This window comes from Syngnathus floridae, chromosome 2 (genome assembly GCF_059516105.1).
Source record: "Syngnathus floridae isolate MCC-2025c chromosome 2, RoL_Sflo_1.0, whole genome shotgun sequence".
NCBI lineage: Eukaryota > Metazoa > Chordata > Actinopteri > Syngnathiformes > Syngnathidae > Syngnathus > Syngnathus floridae.
In genome coordinates, this window is record NC_142414.1 from 23,294,874 (window position 1) to 23,322,798 (window position 27,925).

Consider the following 27,925-nt stretch of genomic DNA (forward strand, 5'->3'; position numbering starts at 1 on the left):
TGGGGACCTTCTATTGATCCATGAATGGGAGTTGTTTTCTTCACTTACGGTACACCAGGGAGCAGGGTTCAGAGGTCATTGTTAGGAACAGATCAGATCAGAAGATACAGTACCAACCATCTGAAGTGCAAGATTTCTAGAAGCATGTCCAGACACACACACGCAGATCATTCAATTTGTGAGTGGATTTGATTGCTAATGCTGACTAAACTGATGTATCCTGTAATGTCATGCCTCATGGCAGTTGAAATGCGAGTACTTTTGCTTTCACATTTGGAATTTTACAATGTTAGGGGCGCTCAATTTTATGGCTCTATTGTTTAAAGGTTGAATGTGAGCATTATAATGCAGACAGAGTTAAAGCACTGCACAGTATATCCACCTCATTTCATTTCAAACTTCAAATGTTAACAAGTCTGCTGTCACCCCAAATTCTTTCTCTGCCCTCCACACGTGACAATCAATATTTTACCGTTGGGACATTTCAACAGTCTGTCAGTGACAGCCATTGCCATCCGTTAGCAGATTATGTTTGAGATCATGGGAGACACATGATGAATCATTCATGAAACATCATCTGTTTAACCTGCTGACACTGACGTTCAGCTCACGAAAACAGCAGCTTACGTCCACTTTAAGCCGCACAACGTGAGACAGTGAGCAACGAGACGAGTATATTCTGGTAAAAATCTTGAAGGATTTCCCGTCATGATTTGGTCATTTTTATCTTTAACAGTTTTGGTCAAACATAGTGGCAAAGACTTATTCATGAGGAGTTTAACCTTTGATTGCTGATTTGATTCCAACAAGGTTAAACATTCAAGCTACTGTGTTACATTGGAGCTCATTTTGGCAAGGTTGCTTTGCAAGTCATTTTATCCATTTAATGATTTGCCACTTATAGTGGGTTCATTTCCGCCGTGCTAAATGTGTTGCCTCCAATTCAATACTTTATTTTTGAGCCTGTGAAGTACAAACAAAATTACAAAGAGAACTTTAAAAAATATATATATATATTCAAATGTAACAAAAAAGAACAGACCCAAAAAACAGAATCAGTTCACTCGACAATAAAACAAGTACGACCTTTTATGGATCAAACATGCTAAGAATTTTAATTTTTTTTTTTTATTCCTGTTTCGAACTGTAACTATCATTCGCACTATAACAAGCATGTCTATAACAAGCATGTCTTTATTTAGCTCTTTATATTTTGTGATTCAGCATGGGTGCAGTAGAGAAGAAAGCAAGGTTTGTGAGGTACATTGGCAAACCAAACTAGAGGGGTTGCTTTTTTTTCGACAAATCTATCAAGTCAAGCAAATGTCTAAAAGCAATTACATTTTGTAAGGTCTGGGAGACCTTTCTGAAGTGCACAATGCACATATGCTTTATCTCTTTCTTTTCATTATTTTTACATCTATTTTTATTGCACTAATTTACAGAAATGAAATACACTGAATATGATGCAATTGGGAATTCAGTCATTTAATCCAGCAAAAATAAATCATCCAGACATCACCTATGCTGCCGTAGATAAAGTTTCCCTCAGTAGCAATAATTTATCCAAAGTGGCTTGCTGTATATAAAGTTTCAGTGTGTCTTATGCAGTCCCAGGGACTCCCACTCTTAGCTGTCTGTATGTGACATTTGGGAACGCGAAAGTGTCGCTATCATATCACCCTGTACTGTGAATTGTGTGATAAAGGGCAGATCCGTTTTATCTAATCTGTGCCGGATGCAGATACACTTTAACTGATTTGATCAGGTTTTATTCTCCACTATGTTGGTTGACAAATACACATTATTGTATGTAAATGTCAACATAACACACCAGAGGTCAGTGAGCTGATTTTCAATATCATTTTAAATTGCTTCCAAGTTTGAATCTGAATCAAATCTACTTGAGCTGAAAGCTTCTTATTCTGCATACCATAGCACATTTCAAATAATGATTTTTTTTCCCCCCACCCCATTATTTGATTTTAGGACATTCACATTGTGTGAGTTCTAACCAGATTTTAGAAAGGAAATTTCACACATGAATCAAAGAAACATCTGAAAAGATATGTAAATTTTGTTTTAAAAAGAAAATCTGTCATAACCATGCAGTACAAAATATAACCAGCCTTCTGTTTTCATTCAGCCTTCCTGTTTTATATTTTAAACTCCCAAAGATGATATACTGCTGCAAAGAAAACTTTTGTCAACGAGAGAGATGTGCATTAAGTAGAAAGCAGATTTTGTAAAATGCGATTACTGCACCACACGTTTTTTTTCGGGATGCAGCTAAATTGGCAAGACCAATATGGTTGTCAAAAACTTAATTAACAAGAAATTAACGCATTCTGCTGTGTTGATGCACCTCTATGGAAGGCATTTGTGAGGGTCCATTTTGCACATTCATACCAGTCGGTCAGCACCAAAAATAGTAAGGGCTGATTAGCCATGCTTGGAGTTTCAAAATAGAGATCTTACCATATGTGTTATTGACGTCCGCAGTGGTTTCAGGTTACAAGCTTTGCTTGGCCTGGTGACTCTTTGAGAGGGTGGTTCTGCTCTAATAGCTTCTATTTATTTAGCATATCTCACAGTCTTAGCTGCTGTGCCTGCGTTATATTGAAGGAATCCGTGTTTTTCTTGTTAGAAAAAAACAACAAAAAACTTCTTTGATAACAGTTTTAAAAAAAATTTAAGATTGTTGAGAGGGCTGTGCAAATATAGGCTAATGCCTGCTTATCACTGTGAGAAAAAATTACAAGTGAAGTGAGTTCAATTTCCCGATTAATTGACTAAATAATCGATAGGTTAATCGATTCCAAAAAAGATTTGCTTGTGACAACCTAGTTGTCAGGCTCCAAAACACTGTTTTGGATGAAAACTCCAGTGTTTGGGGATAAAAACTGGGTCATGTACACCGACCCTCACTCACTGACAGTTGAGTATGTAAGAGTTTGTATAGGCTTAGACCAGGGGTCACCAAGTCCGGTCCTCAAGGGCGCCAATCCAGCCTGTAGATGCATCCCCACTGCAACACACCTGATTCAAATTATCAGGAGCGTTTTCAGGCTTAATAGAGCTTGTTGACGAGCTCATCATTTGAATCAGGAGTGTTGTAGTAGGGCTGCACCTAAAACAGGCTGGATTGGCGCCCTTGAGGACCAGGCTTGGTGACCCCTGGCCTCGACAGACCAATCAGCCATCAGTCAAATGTGACGAGGCCTACCGCTTGTGGCGTCGGTCCAACTGTCGGGATGTTGTGCAGGAAAAAAACGGATGAAAATACACCGCCATAGACAGATAGCAATGCTCATATTGCTTTCATGTTTATCTACAAGAAGGTAATGAGCATAAAGATGCAGCTCTAATTAAGTCGGATCCTGTTTTTTCATTTCATCAAAAGAAACTAGATGCACTGAAAGAATTGTTACATTTTTAGGAATCATTCTGGTACGCTATACAAATGTAGGCCGGCCTCCGATGTGTCATACGAACAGTTGGGAGACACACCCTTACCCTCCCGTCTTCGCAACCTGTTTCCCAGAGGTGGGCACTTTACCAGATTTTGCCAGTCTTTCATCACATCTTTACTATGTCATCGCGAGAGATGATGCACACGGCATCCTGCTCGCAACAACAATTTCTAGTGTCTCACTTTGAGGGCATTTGCTATTTTCTTCCTTTGTATCTTCCCTTATGCCTGGACCCTATTTTAAATTGTTGAAGTAGTCCACACCTTTTTTGTAAGTAAACAAGACTCATGTACAGTCACTGTTGATCCATCAAGCACTGTGTTCCAGCTGCTGACGTCAGGCCAAGGGAATGTCAACAAAGCCAGGACTCCAGGGCAAACCTCTCCCACGTTCACTCCTACCCTGCTCACATGAATGGCCCATGTTTATAATAGGCTTCCCTGTACACAAGTGACTGAGAAGCATGAAAGGAAAGTTCCACATCCGTGTGTGCTGTGGCAAGAGAAGGCTGCTCCAGCATGCTTTTGTGTTGCTTTGTTTGAAATGTCCACATTCCGAAGCTCCTTCCAGGAGGGCTTGTCAGGCGTCATCTGTGAGAGAGGAGCAAAGTAAACAGCTGGCTTTGACGTAAAACTACAAGTCAGTCCTCGTAAAATAAAGGATGGTTGATATAATGATGGAGGTCTTACATATGTGCCGAAATCGAGGCTGATCACTGGAGTTTTCCGATTACGTTCAAGTGAAAGTAGATTCTGGGAACCATAAAAATATCATTGGATCTTGTGCAGTATAGCGCTGTATACTGATCTACATTTGAATTTATCTAACGAGATACAATGTAAAAAGATGTGTGTGTAAAGAATGATATTGGTGGGTTTTATCTACAGCACTGTCCGTGAGGTATTCATTCAACAATATGTTTAATTAACTCTTGTTGTAGTTTACAGTGGTGTATCATGCTGAGAGTTGCTGGTTATTACAATTCTCAAGATACAGATTTGAAAGGATTACATATTGACTATTCATGTGGTCTCGGTACAACAATTTGGAAATTTTGTGACGAACAAAAAACTTCCTGTCATGATTGTTTTAAGAATACAGGATGTTGTGGATTCCACATTGCTCATCTACTTCCTCCATGTCACTTGTTTCTAAATTGTTACTAATGTTTATTTACATCCATACCACCAGAGAGCTGGTGTTTTTTGACTCATTTTAATCACAGAGGGGAAATCATCTATGATGACATGGCAACAGTATGTCATCAGAAGAGAACACTTGGAGGAAAAGGAAGAGGGTGTCAGGGAGTAAAGGAAGGTTTTTTTTTTTTTTTTTGCATAGCATTTATGCCCAGGGGACAACATGGCAAGGCGACGCCTGCCGCTTTTCTCTTTCAGGGGAACGGCTCAGGGTGGGTGGCTTATCCTGCTGAAGGCTGCATTGTGTCTCAACCATTCAAAGGTTAATCCACTCATCAGGCAACGGAAGTTGCAATTCCAAAAAATTGACCTCTACGTGTGACTTGTATGGGACTTCATGCAATGGTCTCAATCCATTCTCAATGTAAAACATGGTGAGGGTGTTTTGATGTGGATATATTTAGTATATAATAGCATATATATATATCTATATCATAAGATATAGATCTATATCATAAGATATAGATATATATATTCCCAACGTATGGGAACCCAATCATAAAGCTCGGGCCTTTTTTTTTTAAGATTCTCTGTTATAACAATCAAGTAGAGGGGAAAATAATCTGGACTTCCTGATATGGGGTTTCCCAGGGAAGCCGCATTCAGTCATCTGGGTCATGACATCAGTGGCAGCAACATAGAAGTGTTTTGATTCAAGGGGAGGAGATGAGGAAGCTGGTGGGAAAAAAAAAGCCCACTGCCATCACAGCAACAACAATAACTCCCTATCCTGGGTGCCAATGCAAATCAGCTGTGCACAATGTCAGGGGTTGGGGTGGAGGCGGGGTTGTATTGACAGAGTAGAAAATAAAACAGTTACCGTCTTTTAAATACAAAATGTAGAACTAAAATACAGGACTATAAGTCATATGGATTTTTTTATGGTTCCATGAACCTTTAGCGGATTCTTATTCATCCGAAATGTTCCTTCTAAATGATTGAAAGTTCCATTAGTAAACAGGGAAATAGAAAAAACAACAACCTTTTTTTGCATTTCCGGTTAGGAATTAAAACCATTGCCAACATGCATTGACAATGAATGAACAGTAACAGTGGCGAGTTGTTTGGGTGACGACATTTAATATGTCACCACTCTCAATTTCCCACGAGGATAAATGTGTACAAACCTCAGTAGACAAGCCACCTCCTCTCCCCTCTTAACCTCCGTGGGAAGGTGACACAAGAAGCCTTCTTTCTGGTTCAGCACATTCCTTGTCATTCTGCCAGGCTTTCTGAAAGACACGCGCCTCCCCATCATCGGTGGCCTCTCTTTCGGACACTTTTGTTTTGGATCAGAACAAAATATCTTCACAAGTGACTATAGGTGTGGCAAAGTTGTCATCTTGATAAATGTTTCAACAATGCAATGTTAGTTTTACTGAGTCATTGTTGTGAAAATGTGCCAATTATAGAGAAGCAGGTTGCGCAAGTTGATGGGGATTCACCAGTTGAAATCCGAGCATCGAACAAGTTGTTGTTTGTTTACATGATAACAGATCCTAATCGTGGCTCCAATTCCTTAGTTTTAATTGAATTTTAGGAACATGCAGTCTTGCCATATCACCTCTTGAAATTCTGCAATTTCATTAATTACTACTCAATCTACTTGTTTTTCAATACCAATCACAGTGCATTTCTGGGCCGAACCTTAACAGAATTTACTGAGTGCAGGTTTCCCCAATAAGCTGAAACTAATCAAACATGTTTGTTTGCAAGTTTGGTAGAGAGTGTAAATCTGAAACAATCCACCATTACACCTAAGTTTGAGTTAACTCTTTGAGGAACTGATCATGACAAATTACAGACGAGCCTATTCATAGGATACTCGAAAATCCCCTCTGTCAACAGTGTCATTACCAGCAAGAATCTGGGGGATAAAGCCAGAGGTCTTATTTCCTGTGATCTCAACTCACATAAGGAGAAGTCTGCATCTGACAGCAGTAGCAGCGTTGTAAACACACCGTCATTCCCTTATTACACACAGATTACAACTACCCTTAAAAAGACACAACAATAGTCATAAACAAACCATTCGCCAGCCTTTCAGTAGCCAAACCCCTAATTGAGACAAGTGGGGATAATTTCCTGGAAGAGTAGTACGAGTGGTGCTGGACAGGTATGTTGATCACCTTTGACCCCAAAGCAGCCCTGTGCTGACATGAAAGTTGACCCATGGTGACCCTTGAGGGCCTTAACAGGCCTTTCAGTGAATGCTTAGCCACAAAGGCCACACTTTGATGTCTACCAAAGCACTTTTCCCATGGCCTCGCTAGTCAAGATTCCTTAAGATCGGGGGTAGGGTGGGGGGCTACCTGAGGAGAGGTCAGGCCACACCGGAGGTTACCCACCACAAAGCTATTCCCTTTTCCTTTATGACACCTCTAAAAATAGCTAACACCCTAACCCCTTACCTCATCCGGTCTCCCGCAACACACATATGCAAACTTTCACACATACTGATGACTTCCTTATTTGGGAGGAGTTCAAACGACTTGGCGGCTAAGTCCAAGCCTCGGCGGATCATATTTCAGGGTTTGCGTGTTTATTTGTGTGTGTTTAAGTGCGTCAGAGCGGGGCGGTCAAGTTTCTAGCTTCTATGGGACTCCGTAGTTGAGTGGGCAGCTGCCAACCATAACTCTCTCCTCGGGCATCCCTCTATGGTGAGATCACTGCTGGGAGAGGATGAACATATTAAACGCAAGACCACACAGAACCAGAATAGTTTGGCAATAATCTGTATGTTTACAAGTTCACTTTAGGACCACTTACTGGAGTGCTCACTATCTTTGAATACATGCACGTGACAAAAGTCGATTAATTGACTGAAATATGTACACGCACATTTAATGTGTTCTAAATTTGTTTGCAGAATACGCACTAATTCAAGGATGAAGATAGTGATCATTCACACATTTGTCTTTATGCACGCTTGCCGTACAAATTTGTACCTACGCTCAGATTGCTGAAGGAGGCCCATTGTTTGCCTGTCCCATCAGCATAAGTGACATGGGCAGGCTTTGTTTGTGTGAGAGGGGTGAGGCTGGTCCTCACGCTGTGCCGCAGGGCAGTATTACAAGCCTCCTCTAATTATGGGGTAATCTTTTTCAATCACTGTCATGGCACACACAACACCAGGAGACACCTGGCACTGGTCCGCTTCTATCTGTCACATCTCCACGATGACGTGCTGTCAGAGGAAAGTGTAGCAGATGATTTTTAGGGTGCTTTGGGCAATTTAACTGGAGCGTTTCATGGCATGATTGCCTAATGGCTAGGTTTATGGTTCTTGTGCGAGACGGACTTTTCCCCGTTATAGCTTTATTATGATGAGGGTGGCCTATTTTCCCTGTTTAGTTCTATTTAAATTCGATACATAAGCAAATATATCTGTATTACATATGTAAACACTGCCACTAATAGGGGCAAAATTGTAATCATGTTATCTGGGGGAAGGAGTTTTAAGTATTAGGACACAAGGCAAGTGACAGAAGGACATTAAAAGGACATGCAAATAAAAAATAATAGACAAAAGATGGAAGGTGTTGTACATAAACTAGATATTGCCAATATTGGAATCAGGTGGAAAGGACTGTTCTGTTGCAGAACAGCTTCATAAATTGCAAGATGTTGATTATATCGATCCTTGTTGCATTATAGATTGGGAAAGGCTATTGTAAAAGGGATACAAAGGATTCTGGACACATCTCTGGTATTTTAAGATCTCAGAAACATGCTAACTCTCCCAAGAACAACAAGATGATTGCTCTGCAACTGTCCTCTTTAGGATTAAGATTATATTCAAATCATTATCAGGCATATTTGTGTCAGTTAAGGTTTTGTTGGGTCCACCCGTGTAAGCCGTGTGTTTTGCCTAATAAGGGATTATTTGAATATTGGAAAAACAAAGATGATGTGTTGGTTAGACACCTTGCGGGTCCACCGCATTTTAAAATGTTATCCAAAATATTTTCTTTTCAGATTATTTGCAATAGTTTATGCAAATGTTACTAAGTGTAATTATTTAAGTAATCAACTGTTAGAGAATAGTGTAAAGTCAAGTCAAATTTATTTATTTAGTCCTTAATTACAAAAAGAACTTCGCATGACAATATTCATGACATCCCTTGATCTTAAACATACCTCCCAATGATCACATTTAAAAAACAACATCAATACTTTTGTTAAAATGGACTTTTCCAATGCATCATGCACAGCAGCATTTCAAGTGATTTTGTAAGTTGTAGCGAACGAAAAAAAAAATCATTTGTTGCAGCATTATGAGGTCGTATTTACAGAAATCAAAAGATATGTTAACAGGTCAAGTTTTATTTGAGAGAAGCTTCACAAGTCTTGCATTCATTGAACTTGTAAGTTTTTGGACAGCTTCTGCTTGATTTTATATGGTTTTTTTTGTAGGATGTCAGAATATCCACCCAGATCTGCTGTTTGGATGTGAAATGCCTCCCAACACCTTAGACCTTTTGCTTAAGGAACCTTCAAAGGTTCTCATTAGGTTGATCGTCAGATGGGGGGGGAGGTCACACACGCAAATTTCTCTCCTGTTGCAGCCATAGCAAGCCATGATGCAGAAGAATTTCTTGCAGCACAAGATGGTGCATTGTCACAGATGGCTTTATTTCGCAAAATTCTGTTCTTCATTTTGTGCCATCGAAGAAAGCAGTCGATCAGAAACTCCATATACTATCAGGGCTTATTGTCACACCTTCAGGGACGCGAAAGGGGACGATCAGCTCGCTGCCCGTGATTGTGGCTCAAAACATGTCTCGGCTACTTTCCTGATTATGTTGCAGCTTTGGAATACGATGGCCATCCACCAACTATACCACACAGTTCCATCTTTTTGGACCATTTGACACACCATTGGTGGCCATGAGCAGAAAATTGGGCACAGAAGAAATACTCAACTTGCCAAATGGTGACAGGAAATTTCAGCCCGATGCTAGCAATATGTCATTTTCTCCAAGATCATCTTGTACCTCATTGTTGGCTTGGGTTCACTGACTGCTTTTCCTGGCACCAGCAGGTGGAATTTAATTCCAGACTGCTGCAGAGGTGACAGATTGGTCACCGTGAATGATGGACATACAAGTGGTTGAGATGGAAACAAGTGTCAGGGACAGTTTTTCCACGTTTCCAAGAAAGACACAAAGTAGCAAAAGAAAATGTGAACTGGGTTAATATGTTACAAGTGTCTTACAGCTTTGTGATTTAGGATGGGAAATGGTGCACCAGGTCAAGGGTGGGCTGGAGGATCGAGATGATACATTTCAAATTCTTCTTTAGAAATAGAATTTATATGTCTTACCTACTGCTGACAGTTTCGACTGATTCTCCAGTCTTCCTCATGCTCAGGTGGTTCTGAGGAAGACTGGAGAATCAGTCAAAACTGTTAGCAGCAGGTAACAACTAAAAATTATATTTCTACTTGTCAGAGCAAAAGAATTTGAAATATATTATAACAAAGACATGATGAATCTCATCGAAATAATGAGATGATAAGTGTTTATGAGAGGCTACTATTGCAAAATGGGATAAAACAAATAAAAAAAATAGAGAGAACAAGTGCTTATTGTGAATAATACATCTTCTTCAGAGGACAGCATTGTTCTTTTAGGCAGGACTTTCTAATGTTTGTTTCAGCACGAGGCTATCATGATGAAATTTTATTAGTTTGACCTTTTCATCGCTTGGAGTTTTGATAATTGTTAGTGTGTTATGGCTAACATGCTGGCCTCAGTTCAAAAGCTCTGGGTTACAAACTTGGGTGTTTAGTGTTTCACACTTGAGTGGGTTAGTTCTGGGTACCCCAGTTTCCTCAAACTCTCCCAAACCGTTCATGACATTCAAGGCACAAATCCATGGAATGCTTTGTCCCGTCAAGAAAATGAAAATGCGCCTGTTTTGACGCCAAGCACGGGGGTTAGGGCAGAGGAAGAATATTATGCAAGTGACTGTGCTATTTTCACTCAAATCGTCTAACGTTTCATTGTGCAAGTGAAATGATGGCATATCGGGTGTCAGGATCATAGGTCCACAAGAAAGTAATCTTGTTTGGCGCTAAGAAGCTGTTTGCCTATGCTGTCTTCAAATCCAATGGAAGCAGTGCAGCTAATAACACCTCCCGCACCACCACTCGCCCCTGACACATGGGCCGTCATTTGAGCCCTGCTGACCACGCAGGCGGGCATAGCTGCAACCCCGGAGAGATGCACTCACCGCTGGCATTTCAAAGGCCTTCCACTGTCATACCACTTGACTTGGACCTCTCCATTTTCACACACCTCTCCAATGGCCCTGACTGGATATGAGGTCAACACATGCATACTCCTCTCAGAACCTTTCAGGACTGGGTAAAACACATGCTTTCACATGAATCCGACAATAGACATCATGCATGCTTCTCAGCAGTCGCTGCAAGGTATTCACACAAGAGAGCATCTGTTCGATCAGCTTTTACGTACATAGTGCACTCTATACCAATTATTATAATGCTACAGAAACGCCTCTGGTTTATTTCTGCCTGATTTGCATATTTTCTTGGAACATTTCAAAGGTATGAAGGGAATGTGCCACAGGCATCCCAAAAGCAAGTACGAACATTCTGATGTTCTTCGTTGTCATTCCAGTCAACAGTTGGGGAAGCCCTCGGCCCACCACCACCACCAGAAACAAAGTTTTTTTTTCTTAAAAATACATTTCATTTAAATGTGATTAAATATGTTTTCCTTTTCATTCATACTGAAAATCCTTTAGCTGTTATATGTATACGCTCACACTATTCTCAGGCAAACCCCACCTAATACAATTTTGCTTTTTTAATAATGAATAATGCCAATTGCAAAAAATATGCATAAAAAGATAAGAATTGTTTTGAGTTTGTTTGAACTTTTTAAGTCTATGATCATAATATTGTCGCTGCTTGGGGAGGATTAAAGCTGTGCCCACTGAATTTCAATAGTTCTACACAAGTACTGCAATTACATCCACGACAGAGCAATATGGCCTTAAAATAAAATCAGTTTTGTTTTGTTTTCAAATATAAAAATCAAAATTTTAGGTTTGAATTGTTTTGGAAGCACATGCTTTGGGTAAAAAAAAAAAAATCCAATGTGTCAATAAATCTTTTGCAACTAATGACAAACTTTGTCTTGTTTTCCAATGGGTTCCTTCAGTGTTATTTGCAAGATGTTTGTTTCTTTGCAATAATTAAAGTCACCAGTGGTTTGAAAAATACTGACTAACTTAGTAAGTTGCCAACACTGCCACTGTGATTTTCTAACTATGCTCTATTCTGTTGGCAGTCATGTTGTAATGCTGCATTACAGCTGGGAAGCCTGAGTTTTCTGACCGAAAACGTGAGCTGGAATGCCACTGAAACTGGGAGGTCGAAGAAAGTCAAAGAAAAAATATCTACCTGACTTTAACAAGTTACAATGCTCTCCCACTCCCAACCCCACTGTCAGGATCGGAATGGAGCAGGGCGACCAAATGCAGCTTGAACCAGGGTTTATTGAGGGAAAAGGTAGTTGAACGGGAGGATGAAGGGAACAAGACCAACAGAACCGGCAAACTAACATAACTTAACGGATCGGCCGACAGACTGGCTAACCGAAACAGAACTGACAAAGACAGGAACCAAGAAACAAGAAGACATGAGACAAGAACAATCCAACAGGGGAGTGAGGGGCGGACAGGACTTAAATACAAGACAGATAACAAGAGGCAGGTGAGTGTGATGACACTGATCATGGGGTAACACAGGAGGGGAGGGGCGACACAAACAGAAACCATGGTAACATATACACATAATAAAACAACCGGGGGACGAGTCGTGACACCCACCCCTGTGAAGATACAGAGTGTAAGTGGAAAACCGTCATTTACAAGATTATGGTAAACAAATTTCTATTTATTATTGCATCAATTCAGTGGGTCAACATAACAATGGAATTTGCACTGACTGTGTGAAATGTTTGTAAGATAAAATACTCATTCATTCATATGAATAAAGCAAAATATGAAGGCAGGTTTGTTGGAAGTCAAAAGGCTTTGCAGTTGTAACTAGTGCAATTTCAGTGGAACAAATCCGACTACTTTACTAGAATGCAATTACTGTAAAGAGATTATATCAGCGAGAATGTGCTTGAATTCCTCAAATTGAATGTGTGTGCACCCTTTATCACTTGTCATTCAAAGTAAAACCAAACTGGAGCTTTCATGCTGTGTGGGTGTGGATGCCGTGGGGGTGAGTGGTTGTGCATGCCTTTCAAACAATAACTTCGCGCGGGAAAATGGGAGCTCAGGGATGGGAGGAGCAAAGACAGGGGTGGGGTGTTGGTGGGGGATGGGAGTAAATGGAGAGCTTTTTATCTCCAGTTTCCCACATCCTGTGAACGGCTCCAAACGCGGCCACCCAATTTGAAAGAATGAGTGGAATGCGTCCAGCCCCCCCCCCCCCCCCCCCAACTCCGCTCTTTGATGCACCAACTGCTTAAGAGGCATTGTCAGACAACTCAAATAAAGACCATCGTCCCGGCTTCACTATAGCCAATAAAGCTCCGTGTTTAATGCGGAAACAATCAGGTAAATTGCAGGGGGTTGGAGTAGTAGGAATGCAGTTGATGGACTTCCCCTGGTTTATGGTATGCGGATGCTTTACTTCTAAAAGCAGAAATGTAAACATTGCAAATATCAACAGTATCACTTTTTATCCTTACGAAAAAAGTGTAAGGGGAACATGATCAAGTGTAACTTAAACTGCAGCTGTGAGCACGTGAGTTTGTGTTTCATGCGCGCTCTCGCCAGACTGTCGTCAGTTTCCCGCTAAGTGAGTCTTAAGGGGGGAACGCGGATTTGAATGCCCCTCTTCTCTTTCTCCAACATGAGTTCATAGCGCCTAATTCAAAGCAACACAAACACACACACACACACACACACACACACACACACATACACACACACACACACACACACACACACACACACACACACACACACACACACACACATTTTGGCGCGTTTTGATTCCCGCCACGTCTGTGTCTGGCGGGCTGGGTTACGGAGTTCACTCTATTTTCATGCCGATGATTGACGTGAGTTCGGAGCGAGAACTCGCTGTCCTATTGGTGGGAGGGCGACGCGGGGCGTGGCTAGTAACGCCCATTACTATCGTCTTATAACAGTTCTCCCCCCGGTCTTCTATTTCCATAGCCGGTGTCTGAGAACCATCATCGGCCTCGGAACGCCGTCTGTTTATGTCGCCGATTTGTACTCATTTGTTTACAAAACACCGCGGCGAGGCTGTGAACGTGCGTTTTGTGTGAACGTAAACACGCTGTCTCTCGCCGGGACATCGTCCACTCTTTTTTACTTTTGGGACGAAAGCGGGTTTCCCATTATCCGGATGAAAGGATCCCTAGCGCATTTTTGTTCCTGCGACGTGGGCACGAGAAACGGAACAACCGCGCCAACCGGATCCTAACTCCAGCTCGTCAAAGCCCAGACGAACAAACATCGTTATTTTCTATTTCGAGGGGACTTAAGATAAAGGAATGCTGCTTTCCAAGCTCAACTCTCTGGCCCACATTTCCAGCGACATGCCTGTGAAGCCGCAAGTTCATCCAGGTTAGACGCCCTTCTCTTTTTTCGTTTTTTGTTTTTGCGCCGTCATGAGGGACAAGGCGCAGTAATGGCAGCCTGCTTTCAAGGGCGCCACTCATATACGACCCGAAGTAAAATTGTATCTACTCTTTTCTAACGTATTCGTGTTTACGGAGCATTTGGATGGTGATTTGGTGGTTGATTGTAATCGGAGATGTGTGCATGCGTGTTTGTGTGCGCAGCGAGGGAACCCTTCGAGAAGCTTTACCAGGTTGGGGCGGTGTTGGGCAGCGGGGGTTTCGGCACCGTATATTCCGGCACTCGGACGTCAGACGGAGCTCCGGTTAGTAGTTCATTTTATCATCAGTCTTATTAATATACTGTGCATATAAATTTTGGGTTGGAGAATTCTTTGTTTTTTTACGTTTATTCTTCTTGGCTCAGGTGGCTGTCAAACATGTCGCCAAGGACCGCATCTCCGAATGGGGGGAGCTGGTGAGTGATGACGCACCCTTTATTTACTGATTTCGTCATTTTTGTGAGAACGTGAATTGACATATGTACCTCCTCTTCCTCCTCCTCCCCCCCCAGCCCAATGGTTCCCGGGTCCCGATGGAGATTGTGCTATTAAAGAAGGTCGGAACGGGCTTCAGGGGCGTCATCAAAATGCTGGACTGGTTCGAACGAGTGGACAGCTTCATTATCGTCATGGAGAGGCCCGAAAACGTCAAGGATTTGTTCGACTTCATCACGGAAAAGGGGGCGCTGCCCGAGGAGCTGGCACGCAGCTTCTTCCGTCAAGTGCTCGACGCCGTGCGTCACTGTCACAGCTGTGGCGTGGTGCACCGGGACATCAAGGACGAAAATATCCTCATCGACCTCCGGACCGGCGAGATCAAGCTCATTGACTTCGGCTCCGGAGCCCTGCTGAAGGACACCATTTACACAGACTTTGATGGTGAGGCATCAATAACTACATTTGCTTCCCCCACCCCTTTGTAATCGTCGTTGAGTTTGATTTTATTTCTAAATTGCTAAGCGGATGTTTTGAAGTTGAATCATCCATGTGTAGTAGCCCTCGAACACAAGCCCAGAATAATGCAGCCACTTTGGCGCCTCCCACTGGTTGAATGGGGTATTTTTACAACTCAAAGTTTGTAAACAAAGTCACATGGCTGCTCCCCCGCCCAGCGTACTCGCTATTCTCTCACACACACATGCCTTGTCACGCTCCCTGGCACCTGAGCCAAGATAACACATGCACAGAGGATTAGCCTGATGCACAGTTTCCATTTAGGACAACATTCTTTATACCTACTGTTAAGGTTGCAAAGGGGTGGAACATTTCTGGAAAGTTGCTGGTAAATTTCAAGGTAAATGATCCAAATTAGGGGTAACTACTTGGACCATCGCCACGCTTGTATAAAGTCTGGTTGTCTTAGTCAGGATTTTGTTTTAGGATTATGCTGAAGTAATAATTGTGGTTTATCCCCATGGAAATTTTCCAATTTTGGGCATTCTCTAAACCTTGCAAACCTTTTGTTTATTTTCGCCTCAACCCTGGTGTTGCTCACAGTGTTTATTTTATTTTTTTCAAGGCACACGAGTCTACAGCCCGCCAGAATGGATCAAAAACCACCGCTATCAGGGGCGCTCAGCCACAGTTTGGTCGTTGGGTGTGTTGCTATACGACATGGTGTGTGGAGACATCCCATTCGAACACGACGAGGAGATTCTCGGAGGGCAGGTCCTTTTTAGGAGGAGAATCTCTGCTGGTAAGACGCACAAATGGCGATTTATAATTTTGCCATTTTTGTCGTGTTACAATAATGTAACTAACCAAATGGTAACCCCCTCCTGCAGAGTGCCAGCAGCTGATCAAGTGGTGCCTGTCTTTGCGGCACACCGATCGGCCGTCCTTCGAGGACATCATCAACCACTCATGGATGCAGAGCACGTCCTCCTCGGTGCCGCCTCCTGCACCGCAAACAGACAAGTCGAGCGCAGAGATCGAGTTGCACAGCATCAGCCACGAGCCGTCGGCCTTCACGTCAACCTCTGTGGCCGTGGTGCTGTAACGGTGGAGAAAAGCATCACAACCTCGCCATCCTCGTGCCTCACTTGATTTACTCCCTTTGACCACATCAAACGACCATCGATCACCACGGGCTCCGATGCCTGATTGTTAGACTGTGGGAGGGCATGCTCTGCTTGCAGAACAGCACATGTTGCCAGGAGAGTGCGAGTTATGTAACCGTTCTGCTGTAGATTTGTTCCTAAAAGTGCCTTATGAGACTGTTGGGGGGATTTACCTGGAAATACTTGAATATTTGGAATGCAAAAAAAGGCTCATGTTAATGATAGTCTTTTTTTTTTTTTTTACTATGCTAAAGGCTTTATCTTCTTTTTCCACTCATGGGCCTAGATCAGTGAAGCCTATGCCATTACATTACAACCACTACTCGTACTATTGCCCAATCCACTCTCATTAGCAACCAGACGAACCTCACGGATCCGGCAGCATCCTGTGCAAACAACACTGGACTTACCTCACCTTCTAAACCACAGCATCTGCCTTTTTTCCTTCCTTCCTCCCTTCCTTCACGTGTCACATCCACGGCCCGAACCACTCCTCATTGCAAAGTCATCCATACCGTAATGCACCATCCTCTGCTCTCTTGGATGTTTTGAAAAAAACATAGTGCCTCACACAGGTCTTAAACTTTTAGTGGGAGGTATGAATTGTATGATATGGTATTTATTTTTATTCGCGACAAACTTCTTATCTAGATTTTATTTATTTTATTTATGAGAAGAATTAGGGCTGTTCATATGTTTCATTCCACAGTCACTGAAGGGCCCACCATTATTTAAGAGACAAAAGCAAAAATATTTTTTGACCATATTTATTATGGCTTGAATTTTGTGTTTTTAATAAAAGAACAGACACATGTATGTTTGTGTATGACCTGTAAATAACTTGTAAATAGTTCCCAGAGCACTTCCATATTGGTGTATTTGAATACTGAACGTCTACTGATGAACTGTTGGATGTGTTTGTGTGTATGAAACCTCATTTGGATGCAGCTTTGATTGTTTATTTCCTTAAACCATTCAGATTAGAATTGTAAATTATGTTAGAAATTATTTTTTATACAACTTCAATAAATATTTTTGTTACAATGCTGACTCTAGAGTCTTGTGTGTTACTTCAACACGTGTTGGACAGATTGTAGATGGAAATTGCGTTGTAAACATATATGGATAAATGGCTACTTTACAATAAGATTGGATAAAATTAATTTGAATATTTGGTTTAATTTTTGAATCATATACCTTAGTTTCTTAGTTATTAAAGTATCAGTGACCATCTGCTCGCAAAATAGTGAGCCCACATTTACCGTAACACGCCAGTAGCCTCATAGCCCAGCCCGGCTTGCCTTTCATACATAGGATCAAGTTACAGTAACCGCAATATTTAAGATGTAACAAACTAAACAAATGAATGGTAGATGGAACCCACTAAATGGAACAAAAAGTGCTGTGACTCATTTGCAAATGTTCACTAATACGTATTTATATTTAAAAACAACACAACGTTCATCCTATCATGTTATTAGCATATTATATAAACGTGATGGGGCACTGTGGCATTACCAAGCAGAGGATGTAATCACATTTTTTGCCATGTTGTAATGTTTAGGAGGTGCGAAGTAATCAAGTGAGATGGTGGTGGCGTGTCTCGGTGTGTTTAATCTCACTAACAAGCTCAAGATGCTCAACTTGTTAATCTAGACACCAGGCGGGCTATGAAACTGCTCACCTGGACAGACGGGGGCAGCACATTTAATCAGTCTCTATGCGAAAAGACTCCTCCAAAAGACATCGCCGGGTCCCCAGAGCCCCCCCACCTCAACAGAGAGCGACAAAGATTTACCCACCAGCAAATTACATGTAGTTTAATAAGACGGCTGCTCCTGATGTGTTCGCTGCATTGTAGGATGGAAACAGAAATAAAAGAATGTGCATGATAAAACAACCAAACTGTGAAATTGGCTGTATTGGTACACAGTCTCATTGCCATAGGAAGGCCCTTAGGGAGCTGTGCCCCCCCCCCCCCCCTTATTTGAGGCATGGAGCTCTACAAATAAACAGTTTTTTTCTATTTAATTTTGATTTTATTTGATTATAGTAGCTATTTTGGCGATAAATTAATTGGGTGGTTTAGCACTAAAACCTGAACAAATATAAAGGAACAACAGTGTGTTTTTTTTTTTTTTATTGATGACCTATTAAATCTGTTATGGCCTTACTGAAAATAATGTTGGGTGTGCAGGCTTAAGTGATAAATACGTATGTCATTGCACAATAAATAAGTGATCTGCAAATGCCACACGGGAAGGCTGCAACTGAGATTCGAACGCTGAACCCTCATCTCTTTCTAACCACTATTCTACCATGCTCCAGTTATGAACAAAATTAGTTCATTAGTTTCATGTCTTATTTGGGGACGACTGCAAGCCAAGCACAGAGCAAGAAAGAAGCACGCTCTGTTGCAGCTTCTTCCACTGCATCGCACCACAGTTGGTTTCTACGAATGTCTCCGAGGTTCATTTCCTCTTTCATTCGCAGAAACTGTGCCATATCACAGATGCATGCCAGTAAACTGTTGGAGGTGTGTGTCAGCTTATCACAACATTGTTGCACGCTTTCAACGGACACGGTTAGTTTAGAGATGAGTCACTATGAGTAGCTTTCAGAAAAAAACAACACCTTGATTATAATGATAAATAATGTGGTGTTTTATGTTATCTTATTACAGTGAGCTATATATTCCTCATTATTGCATTTTTAATCAGTGAGAGTGTTTTCCACCAGCTGCTCATGTCGGTCCTCTTCCTGTAAGTCATGTAGTACTAAGTGCTCATTCCAGTTGCATAATCAGCCTCTCATCTGTCCTGACTGTTAGATTGGCTAAGACTGACGAAAACATCGCTCATCACACCGACCGACTCTTATCGCTCCATCTTTCTGTCTCTGCCCCCTCCCCAATGCTAATATTATGCTTCTATTCCTTGAAAGGTGGGAGATTATGGTTCAACGTGTGACTTGTGCTGGGAATCATCATGTTGAAAATCTAAATTTTTTAATCCCAGTGTTTTTGTGGATAGAACCACAATGGCTGTTAAAAATGATCATTAGTATTAGTTTTACCATTTGGGGGGGTCCCTGCCTAATGAGCAGGGCTGGGTAGTCCTGCTCTTGCCACTTAAATGTTGTCAGTCACCTGAATGTTGTTAGTCACTTAAATGTTGTACAGAGGCTGAGATCATCCATCCATCTTCTTCCGCTTATCTGGGGTCGGGTCGCGGGGGCAGCAGCTTTAGGAGGGACTCCCAGACTTCCCTCTCCCCAGCCACTTCATCCAGCTCATCCCGGGGGATCCCAAGGCGTTCCGAGGCCAGCTGAGAGACATAGTCTCTCCAGCGCGTCCTAGGTCGTCCCCGGGGTCTCCTACCGGTTGGACATGCCCGGAACACCTCCCCAGGGAGGCGTCCAGGAGGCATCCTGATAAGATGCCCGAGCCACCTCATCTGGCTCCTCTCAACGTGGAGGAGTAGCGACTCTACTCCGAGCTTCTCACCTTATCTCTAAGGGAGAGCCCAGTCATCCTGCGGAGAAAACTCATTTCGGCCGCTTGTATCCGGGATCTCGTTCTTTCGGTCACGACCCATAGCTCGTGACCATAGGTGAGGGTAGGAGCGTAAATCGACCGGTAAATTGGGAGCTTTGCCTTTTGGCTCAGCTCTCTCTTCACCACAACGGACCGGTACAGGGTCTGCATTACTGCCGAAGCTGCACCGATCCGCTACTTGAACTCCTCCACTTGGGGCAGGATCTCATCCCCGATCCGGAGAGGGCATTCCACCCTTGGACTGGTTGGGCGAACTCCCATGCACCCTCGAGGATCCTGCCGAGGGTGTAGAGCTGGTCCACTGTTCCACGGCCAGGACGAAAGCCACACTGCTCCTCCTGAATCCGAGGTTCGACCTCCCGACGGACCCTCCTCTCCAGCACCCCTGAATAGACCTTACCGGGGAGGCTGAGGAGTGTGATTCCCCTGTAATTGGAACACACCCTCCGGTCCCCCTTCTTAAAGAGGGGAACCACCACCCCAGTCTGCCAATCCAGAGGCGTGTCAGCCATGACAGCCCCACAACATCCAGAGCCTTTAAGAACTCCGGGCGGATCTCATCCACCCCCGGGGCCTTGCCACCGAGGAGTTTTTTAACTACCTCAGTGACTTCGACCCCAGAGATTGGAGAATCCGCCTCTGAGTCTCCAGGCCCTGCTTCCTCAATAGAAGGCATGTAGGTGGAATTGAGGAGGTCTTCGAAGTATTCTCCCCACCGACTCATGACGTCCCGAGTCGACGTCAGCAGCACGCCATCCCCACTGTGAACAGTGTTGACGTTGCACTGCTTCCCCCTCCTGAGACGCCGGATGGTGGACCAGAATTTCCTCGAAGCCGTCCGGAAGTCATTCTCCATGGCCTCACCAAACTCCTCCCACGCCCGGGTTTTTGCCTCAGCAACCGCCAAAGCCGCGTTCCGCTTGGCCATCCGGTACCTGTCAGCTGCCTCCGGAGTCCCGCAGGCCAAAACGGCCTGATAGGACTCCTTCTTCAGCTTGACGGCATCCCTTACCGCCGGTGTCCACCAGCGGGTTCGGAGATTGCCGCCACGACAGGCACCAACGACCTTACGGCCACAGCTCCGGTCGGCCGCCTCAACAATGGAGGCGCGGAACATGGTCCACTCAGACTCAATGTCCCCCGCCTCCCCCGGGACGTGGGAAAAGCTCTGCCAGAGGTGAGAGTTGAAGCTTTTCCTGACAGGAGATTCTGCCAGACGTTCCCAGCAGACCCTCACAGAACGTTTGGGTCTGCCAGGTCGGACCGGCATCTTCCCCCCCCATCGGAGCCAATCCACCACCAGGTGGTGATCAGTTGACCCCCTTTTCACCCGAGTGTCCACAACATGCGGCCGCAAGTCCGATGACACGACTACAAAGTCGATCATCGAACTGTGGCCTAGGGTGTCCTGGTGCCAAGTTCACACATGGACACCCTTATGTTTGAACATGGTGTTCATTATTGAAAATCCGTGTCGAGCACAGAAGTCCAATAATTGAACACCGCTCGGGTTCAGATCGGGGGGGCCGTTCCTCCCAATCACGCCCTTCCAGGCCTCACTGTCATTGCCCACGTGAGCATTGAAGTCACCCAGTAGAACGATGGAGTCCCCAGAAGGAGCGCTCTCCAGCACTTCCTCCAGGGACTCCAAGAAGGGTGGGTACTCTGAGCTGCCGTTTGGTGCATAGACACAAACAACAGTCAGGACCCGTCCCCCCACCCGAAGGCGGAGGGAGGCTACCCTCTCGTTCACCGGGGTGAACCCCAATGTGCAGGCGCCCAGCTGGGGGGCAATAAGTATACCCACACCTGCTCGACGCCTCTCACCGTGGGCAACTCCAGAGTGGAAGAGAGTCCAGCCCCTCTCAAGAGGGCTTGTACCGGAACCCAAACTGTGCGTGGAGGCTAGTCCGACTATATCTAGTCGGAATTTTTCTGCCTCGTACACCAGCTCGGGCTCCTTTCCAGCCAGAGACGTGACATTCCATGTCCCAAGAGCCAGCTTCTGCAGCTGGGGATCAGACCGCCAAGGTCCCTGCCTTTCGCCGCCGCCCAGCTCACATTGCACCCGACCCCTTTGGCCCCTCCCACAGGTGGTGAGCCCATTGGAAGGGGGACCCACGTTTCCTTTTCGGGCTGTGCCGGCCGGGCCCCATGGGCGAAGGCCCGGCCACCAGACGCTCGCCTTCGAGCCCCGCCTCCAGGCTTGGCTCCAGAGCGGGGCCCCGGTGACCCGCGTCCGGGCGAGGGAAAACGAAGTCCATTTATTTTAATCATCATAAGGGGCTTCTGTGAGATCAACCGGAGTCAAATTCCATGTTTGGCATGCACAAACTTACTTAAATTACTTGGCACATCTGGCACAACCTTTACACATATTCAAAACACTACTTCGAGCCAATCTTTCTTCCTGAACCGGAGGCGCGTCACATCAACTGAGTCAAGCAGCACTACCAGACACTTTCCAATGGTCATTAGTCACTGTCTATTTAACACTCATTATTGACATGGGTTGTTTTGTTGTCTATCCATATACTCTGGTTTCCTTCCAGAGCCCCAAAACATTCTAAGATAATTGAACATTCAAAATTAGTAAAGGTTTGAATGATTACTTCTTTATCTGTGTCCTGTAAATGAGCAGCAACTAGTCACGGGCGTAGAAAATGGATGGGCTTGGATGGTGTGACAGACTATAGTCCATCATTCACTGCTTCAAAAAGAAGAGGGGCTTTCCGTCAACGGTACATCTTACTTCACTTTGGCTTCAGGAATGTGCAAGTCAAAGAAATACAAACTGACAATCATCAATCACGATGAAATCATCCCACTGACAGGTTGATGACATACTTGATTAGCTAGTAGGGCTTAGTAATTAGCAAAAAGCAGGAAATGCCCCAGCAAATGTGTGTACGTTTGAGATCAGGTAGCGTTGGAGCCATGTTGGTAAAAAAAAAAAAAAAGTTCTCATGAGAACATGTTGCTACATCATCTTAAAGCAACCCTCACATATTTTATTCACTCAATGAGACCTGAACCCATGACCTTTACACTGTAACTCAAAAAGATCACTTGCATATGGCAGTTTTATATTGAAGTTTTAAATAGCAAGCACCATATTTGTTTCACAGCCAGTGGGTCTAGCAATGGTTGTAAATTCAAGTCGTAAAATATCTGTGCAAGATTTATGTTTTCGAATGAAAGTTGCATTTTACATGGTTTGTATGTTTTTTTTTTTTTTTTTTTGCAAGGTGTTAATTCAGTGCAAGATAGAAAAGAGCAGAGTGAGATTTCAATCAAAGCCAACAAAGCAGAGCAAAACATTTGCTCATCAACGGATGAGCCCGTGATACAGTTATTCATTGCCTCATTAAGTAGGAATGCATGAACGTCTCCTGCTCGCTTCATCTGCATGAGAAGTCATCCTCTTGCGCTTGTACTCACATGAAAATAAGAATTTGTTTTCACATGCGAGCAGCGAGTGACTCAGGCACAGAGAATCAACTCCCTGCCCCACCTCAGCACTCTGGCGCCGCGTCCCACGGGCCCGGGCCTTCCCTGGCACCTTCATGTCCGACGTGTCTGGGCAAAGGAGATGCGAGGACTTCCGTGAGATGAAGGTGTCGGGAGGCTTGGCCCATGCGTGAAGGTTTGGAAAAACAAAGTGATCCTGTTTCAATCAAGGGAGAATTCCCACACAGCTTGTTCTCTCCAGAAAAACACGCAGAAGCTAGTGAGGCGACATGGGAAACAAAGGTCATAAGCGCACGTGGGAATTTTGCACTCAGCACCACACTCTTGTTGTTATTCAATATAATTTATTGTAATATTTATATATATTCATCGTAGATACATCAATTACCTATATAATATTCAATCATAATGATAAACAGTAAATATAAAATGTAAACAGAGTTGGTTTATCAATGCGGAGGCAACGGGCACTTTCAAGATCGAAGACAATTTGCTTCGGTAAGCTTGGTCATCTTCCAATTTCAGATAGAGAATGTAGTTTAATTCATTTGTTCCAGAGTCAACATTTGTTAATTGACATTGAAGCTAAAGGAACGTTAATTTGGTAAATCGTCAACACAATAAAATGTGTAATCAACATGCTGAGTAATATCTGCTGTCTTCACAAAAAGGCGAAACGGCTGACTTTGAGGCCAGGACAGATTCCAATGACATAATGTCAACTTCTGATTAAATCATCATCATTATTATCACATTTTTCCATAACATGAACCTTGCTATGAAAGGGGGCAGGGGGTGTAGTGATCTTCAATTCAATAACTTTGTATGAGGTAAGTATTGACAGTCTCCATTTATATACTTACTGCAGACTACTGCAGACATGATTTCCCTGCAAAGTTCCACATTTTTAGGAAACGTAGATAGTAGGTAGAGCGTGACTTTTGGACACTTTTGGAAACACTTTAGGATGAACTTGATCTCATGCAGATTCTGCTGACTTTTGCGGGGTAACCACAATAGTTAATGTCATCAAGAGACAGGCGGGTGTAGTCAAAGCAAAAAAAAAAAAAAAGCTGTTCTTAAGGTTGAACTCTCTTTTTTTGGCCTTGGTTAAGAATTAATAGTGGGCAGCTTTCCCAGGCCTGGCAGGCTTCGGTGGGAGACCAGGAAGTAAGTGCGCTAGCTCAGTGTGTCTCCGTGTTTGTCTCCAGGATGCCTGTTGGGTTTCCAAGGTAGTGGGGAGTACGTTGTCTTAGTCAGGGGCGACCCTGACTGTCTCTTTGGCCGGTTCCCTGAGCAGCTGATAGGCTGCGGGATGGGGAGGCAGTACTTTGTGGACAGCGAAAGGTTATGGGAATGGGAGCTTCAAACGGCAGGTTGAATAGAGTTGGACATAATTATGAAAGAAAAGATCGTGGTGGAAATTCATGATGATGGGTTATCTTTGTTTCTTTGTGTGTCGTCACTTCTATGGAATACAGGCAGACATATTTAAGTAAGATTTTTTTTAACGTCTGTATTGACATTTTCAAATTATTAGCTGTTTAAAAAAAAAAAGTTCAATTCCCCTCCAGGAAAAGATAGCCTATGATGACTGAAGCTGCTGTCCGGCTCATAAACTCTCTTCATGTTAGCAGATGGGACAACTCACTATAAAATGAAATTAAAACGCATCATTTCTATCATTATAGGTGATTCAGAAAAAAAAAAAAAAAAAAACCTCATTAGCTTGATGTAAGTAGTCTGATGCTTTTGTAGCGCAGTCATGCCTAGCAGTTGCACTCAGCTAAACCATCAGTACCAGATGCCCTCAGATGTCTTTTCTTTGGAAACTGTCCAAAAATAAAAATGGAACTGGAGTTGACTCTGTTTGTATCATCTTTGTTGTTTGAGTATGAAAATAATTTGAAGGAAAAATAGCTGGCAGGCTAATGATTTTGCAAAGCGTTAATTAATGACCTTTGTTCAAACGAAAAATTGTAAGTGTAAAATGACTCATCATTATGAGTTTTTTGATCAGCTACTTAATAAGAAACCCATGTTTTGACAACTTTATGTATTTCACCTAGGCGGAAATGCAAAAAGTTGTTTAATAATAGTAATTGAAATAATAAATAGCTATATTTAGTCCTTTTGTTATTTCTAGATTAAAAGTATAAAAGATAACATTCATACCCATTCAGTGAATGAAAAGAAAAACCTCCAAAGCTTGAAAACCAGGTTATATCATATTTTTCCTTAACTGTAATGTACAATATGAACTCTTGCGCATGACAGCAAGGATGACCTAATAATAACAACCAAATGTATTACATTTTCCAAACTTTATGTTGATCTTTGGGAGTAGCCCTTCCGGCAATCTTTGCGGTGAATAGAGAACCACAAGGTAGAAAAGCAGGCTTGCAACCAGGTCAACCAGGTTGACCTGTTTCAGGTTACTCGTCCACATGGAAGAATCTGGGTGGGACTATTGAGTTTCACCTCAAATATTTATGCTAAAGGTCACTTTGCCCAGAACCAGATGATACAAGAAATAGTTTTCCATGGCTCCAAGTGGAGCGTAAACAATGTTATTTGCATGAAGAGGGGGTCGTCCCCCCCCCCCCAAAAAAAGTCATTATGTACACATGACAAGAATAAAAATAATGGCATCATCTGGTGGGAATAAGGAGAGAACAACAGGTAATAAAATTGGTGAGAACTCCTTCAAGGAGATGCCGGGGGAGCGCCACATTCCAGTTGGCTGACTCAGAAGCACCTGACACATGGTCCTGTTGGCCGCCATGTCCTTCAACGGAAAAGGTCAGAGTCCCCTCCCTCACTGTGAGGGTGAAGTCTACAACTTGCAGGGGTGACCATCTCTGTTGTATTATGAAGAACACACACATGACCTTTGTACACACTCAAATAGCAATAAACATGTGTGCACGTGTGTCATTGGACTGTGAGTCGTGTGTTTGCTGTGCTGTTTAATCATGCTTGCCACTACAAAAACTCCACACATTTGAACTGTGAAATATGCATTCAGGGCAGGAGTTGACTGAGACCCACCGGATTCAGCAGGTGGGATTGCGGATTGCACTGGATCTTAGCCTAGTTTATTGGGCTGTCTACACCCTGGAATGGCCAATTGCACAGCCACTTTTTTTTTTTTTTTTACATTAAAAGACCACTGCATTGTGAAAGAGAACAGTGTATCACTTTTACTAGCAATGGCAATGCCCTTATTGAATAACCCCTCAGTGTGGACAGCAAGATGTCGCTATGGCATTTCCTTCTTTTGCAATTATCACGAGTGTTTGCCCCGAAGCACGTGGGCGTAGTCATCGGTGAATGTGTGATTGCTGGTGATGAATACGATTAAAATGTTCTACCTTTGCACTTTGCCTCTTTCTAATCCCTTCTTCCTGTTTGCTTTAGCAAATATTTGTCATACCCCTGCCACCCACGCGTTTCCCATTAAGCCCCTCCCCCATGGCCCCTCCTCCACACACACGCACACACACATTCATACACACTCGCACACTGGCTTCCCGTAAAGATGCAGCCTCAAACACTTCCCCATTCCTGAAAGAGCTGTGATGTGGCAACACTTGAGCTTCTGCTTGCTTGTGCTGACAGGGTGTGTGTGTGCATATATGTGTTGGGAGGGGGGTGCAGGGGGACAGCATGTGTGTGTTTGGAAATACAGTGCTGGGCAGCGATGTTGATAAATCTGAAAATGTACTGTGGTGCAAGGTCACGATAGGAAGTGATGAAGGAGATTACTTGTGTTTAACCTTCCTGTTATGTCAAAATGACCTGTTTTTAAATATAAAATCTCTACAAAAAATCTTAAAACATGTATTTGTGTTTCACAAAAGGTTCTATCGTACTTCCGTATAAACACGCTTCTTCTATCTAAGCTAAATTACAGTTCATCACAGCTAATTTCAGACTGTCAGTGAGGTGCAAGGGTAACAGCACACAATTTTATTTAGTCTGAAACAGTTTTGCCCACTATACAACATAAATGTCAATTCTGTACTATTACTGCTACTTCTGCTCCTCCTCTTCAAGCTGCCACTTGTGGTACATGCCATTATAAACATATCAAATCAAACACCAGCTCTTGGAAGTTGGCGCTGGCCTGAGGATGTCACCAGCTGTGGAGAACATCTCCACGGCAGAGATGTTAGGAAGAGGGGTCTTGTATTCGATAAATCTACCCACAAGTCCTGGAGAGGGTCTTCTAATCATTGATGCTTGCCATCAGCATCACAGAAGCAGAGAGCTTGCGATGGACAGTCTTTTATTACAATAGCCAGCAGGTTACTGATATGACGCAGCATGGTCACACAAACATTTCTGTATCGTTTAGATGTGTCTACCACGCTAAAGTGTGGCGCAAAACATTTTTTTGCCAGATGTTGTCTTTGCTTTGCAGAAAATCCCTTCTGTCGGCACTTATTGCGCAAGCGTTTCTG

At 43.2% G+C, this 27,925-nt stretch overlaps 1 protein-coding gene and 1 long non-coding RNA gene across 2 annotated transcripts; one reads left to right on the plus strand and one right to left on the minus strand.

Moving 5' to 3' along the window:
* Positions 1–3,310: 3,310 nt before the first annotated feature.
* LOC148402663 (uncharacterized) lies at positions 3,311–5,978 on the minus strand. The gene is made up of 2 exons (XR_015857175.1): positions 5,800–5,978; positions 3,311–4,063 (listed from the first exon to the last, which is right to left on the minus strand). It is a non-coding gene; the product is annotated as an uncharacterized LOC148402663 (long non-coding RNA).
* A 7,899-nt stretch (positions 5,979–13,877) lies between these two features.
* Positions 13,878–17,482, plus strand: pim1 (Pim-1 proto-oncogene, serine/threonine kinase). Its single transcript, XM_088369340.1, has 6 exons — positions 13,878–14,317; positions 14,536–14,636; positions 14,738–14,788; positions 14,885–15,251; positions 15,892–16,068; positions 16,157–17,482. The coding sequence occupies exons 1-6, from the start codon at positions 14,245–14,247 to the stop codon at positions 16,369–16,371; spliced, it is 984 nt and encodes a 327-aa protein (XP_088225466.1). The 5' UTR covers positions 13,878–14,244; the 3' UTR covers positions 16,372–17,482.
* The last annotated feature ends 10,443 nt before the right edge of the window (positions 17,483–27,925 follow it).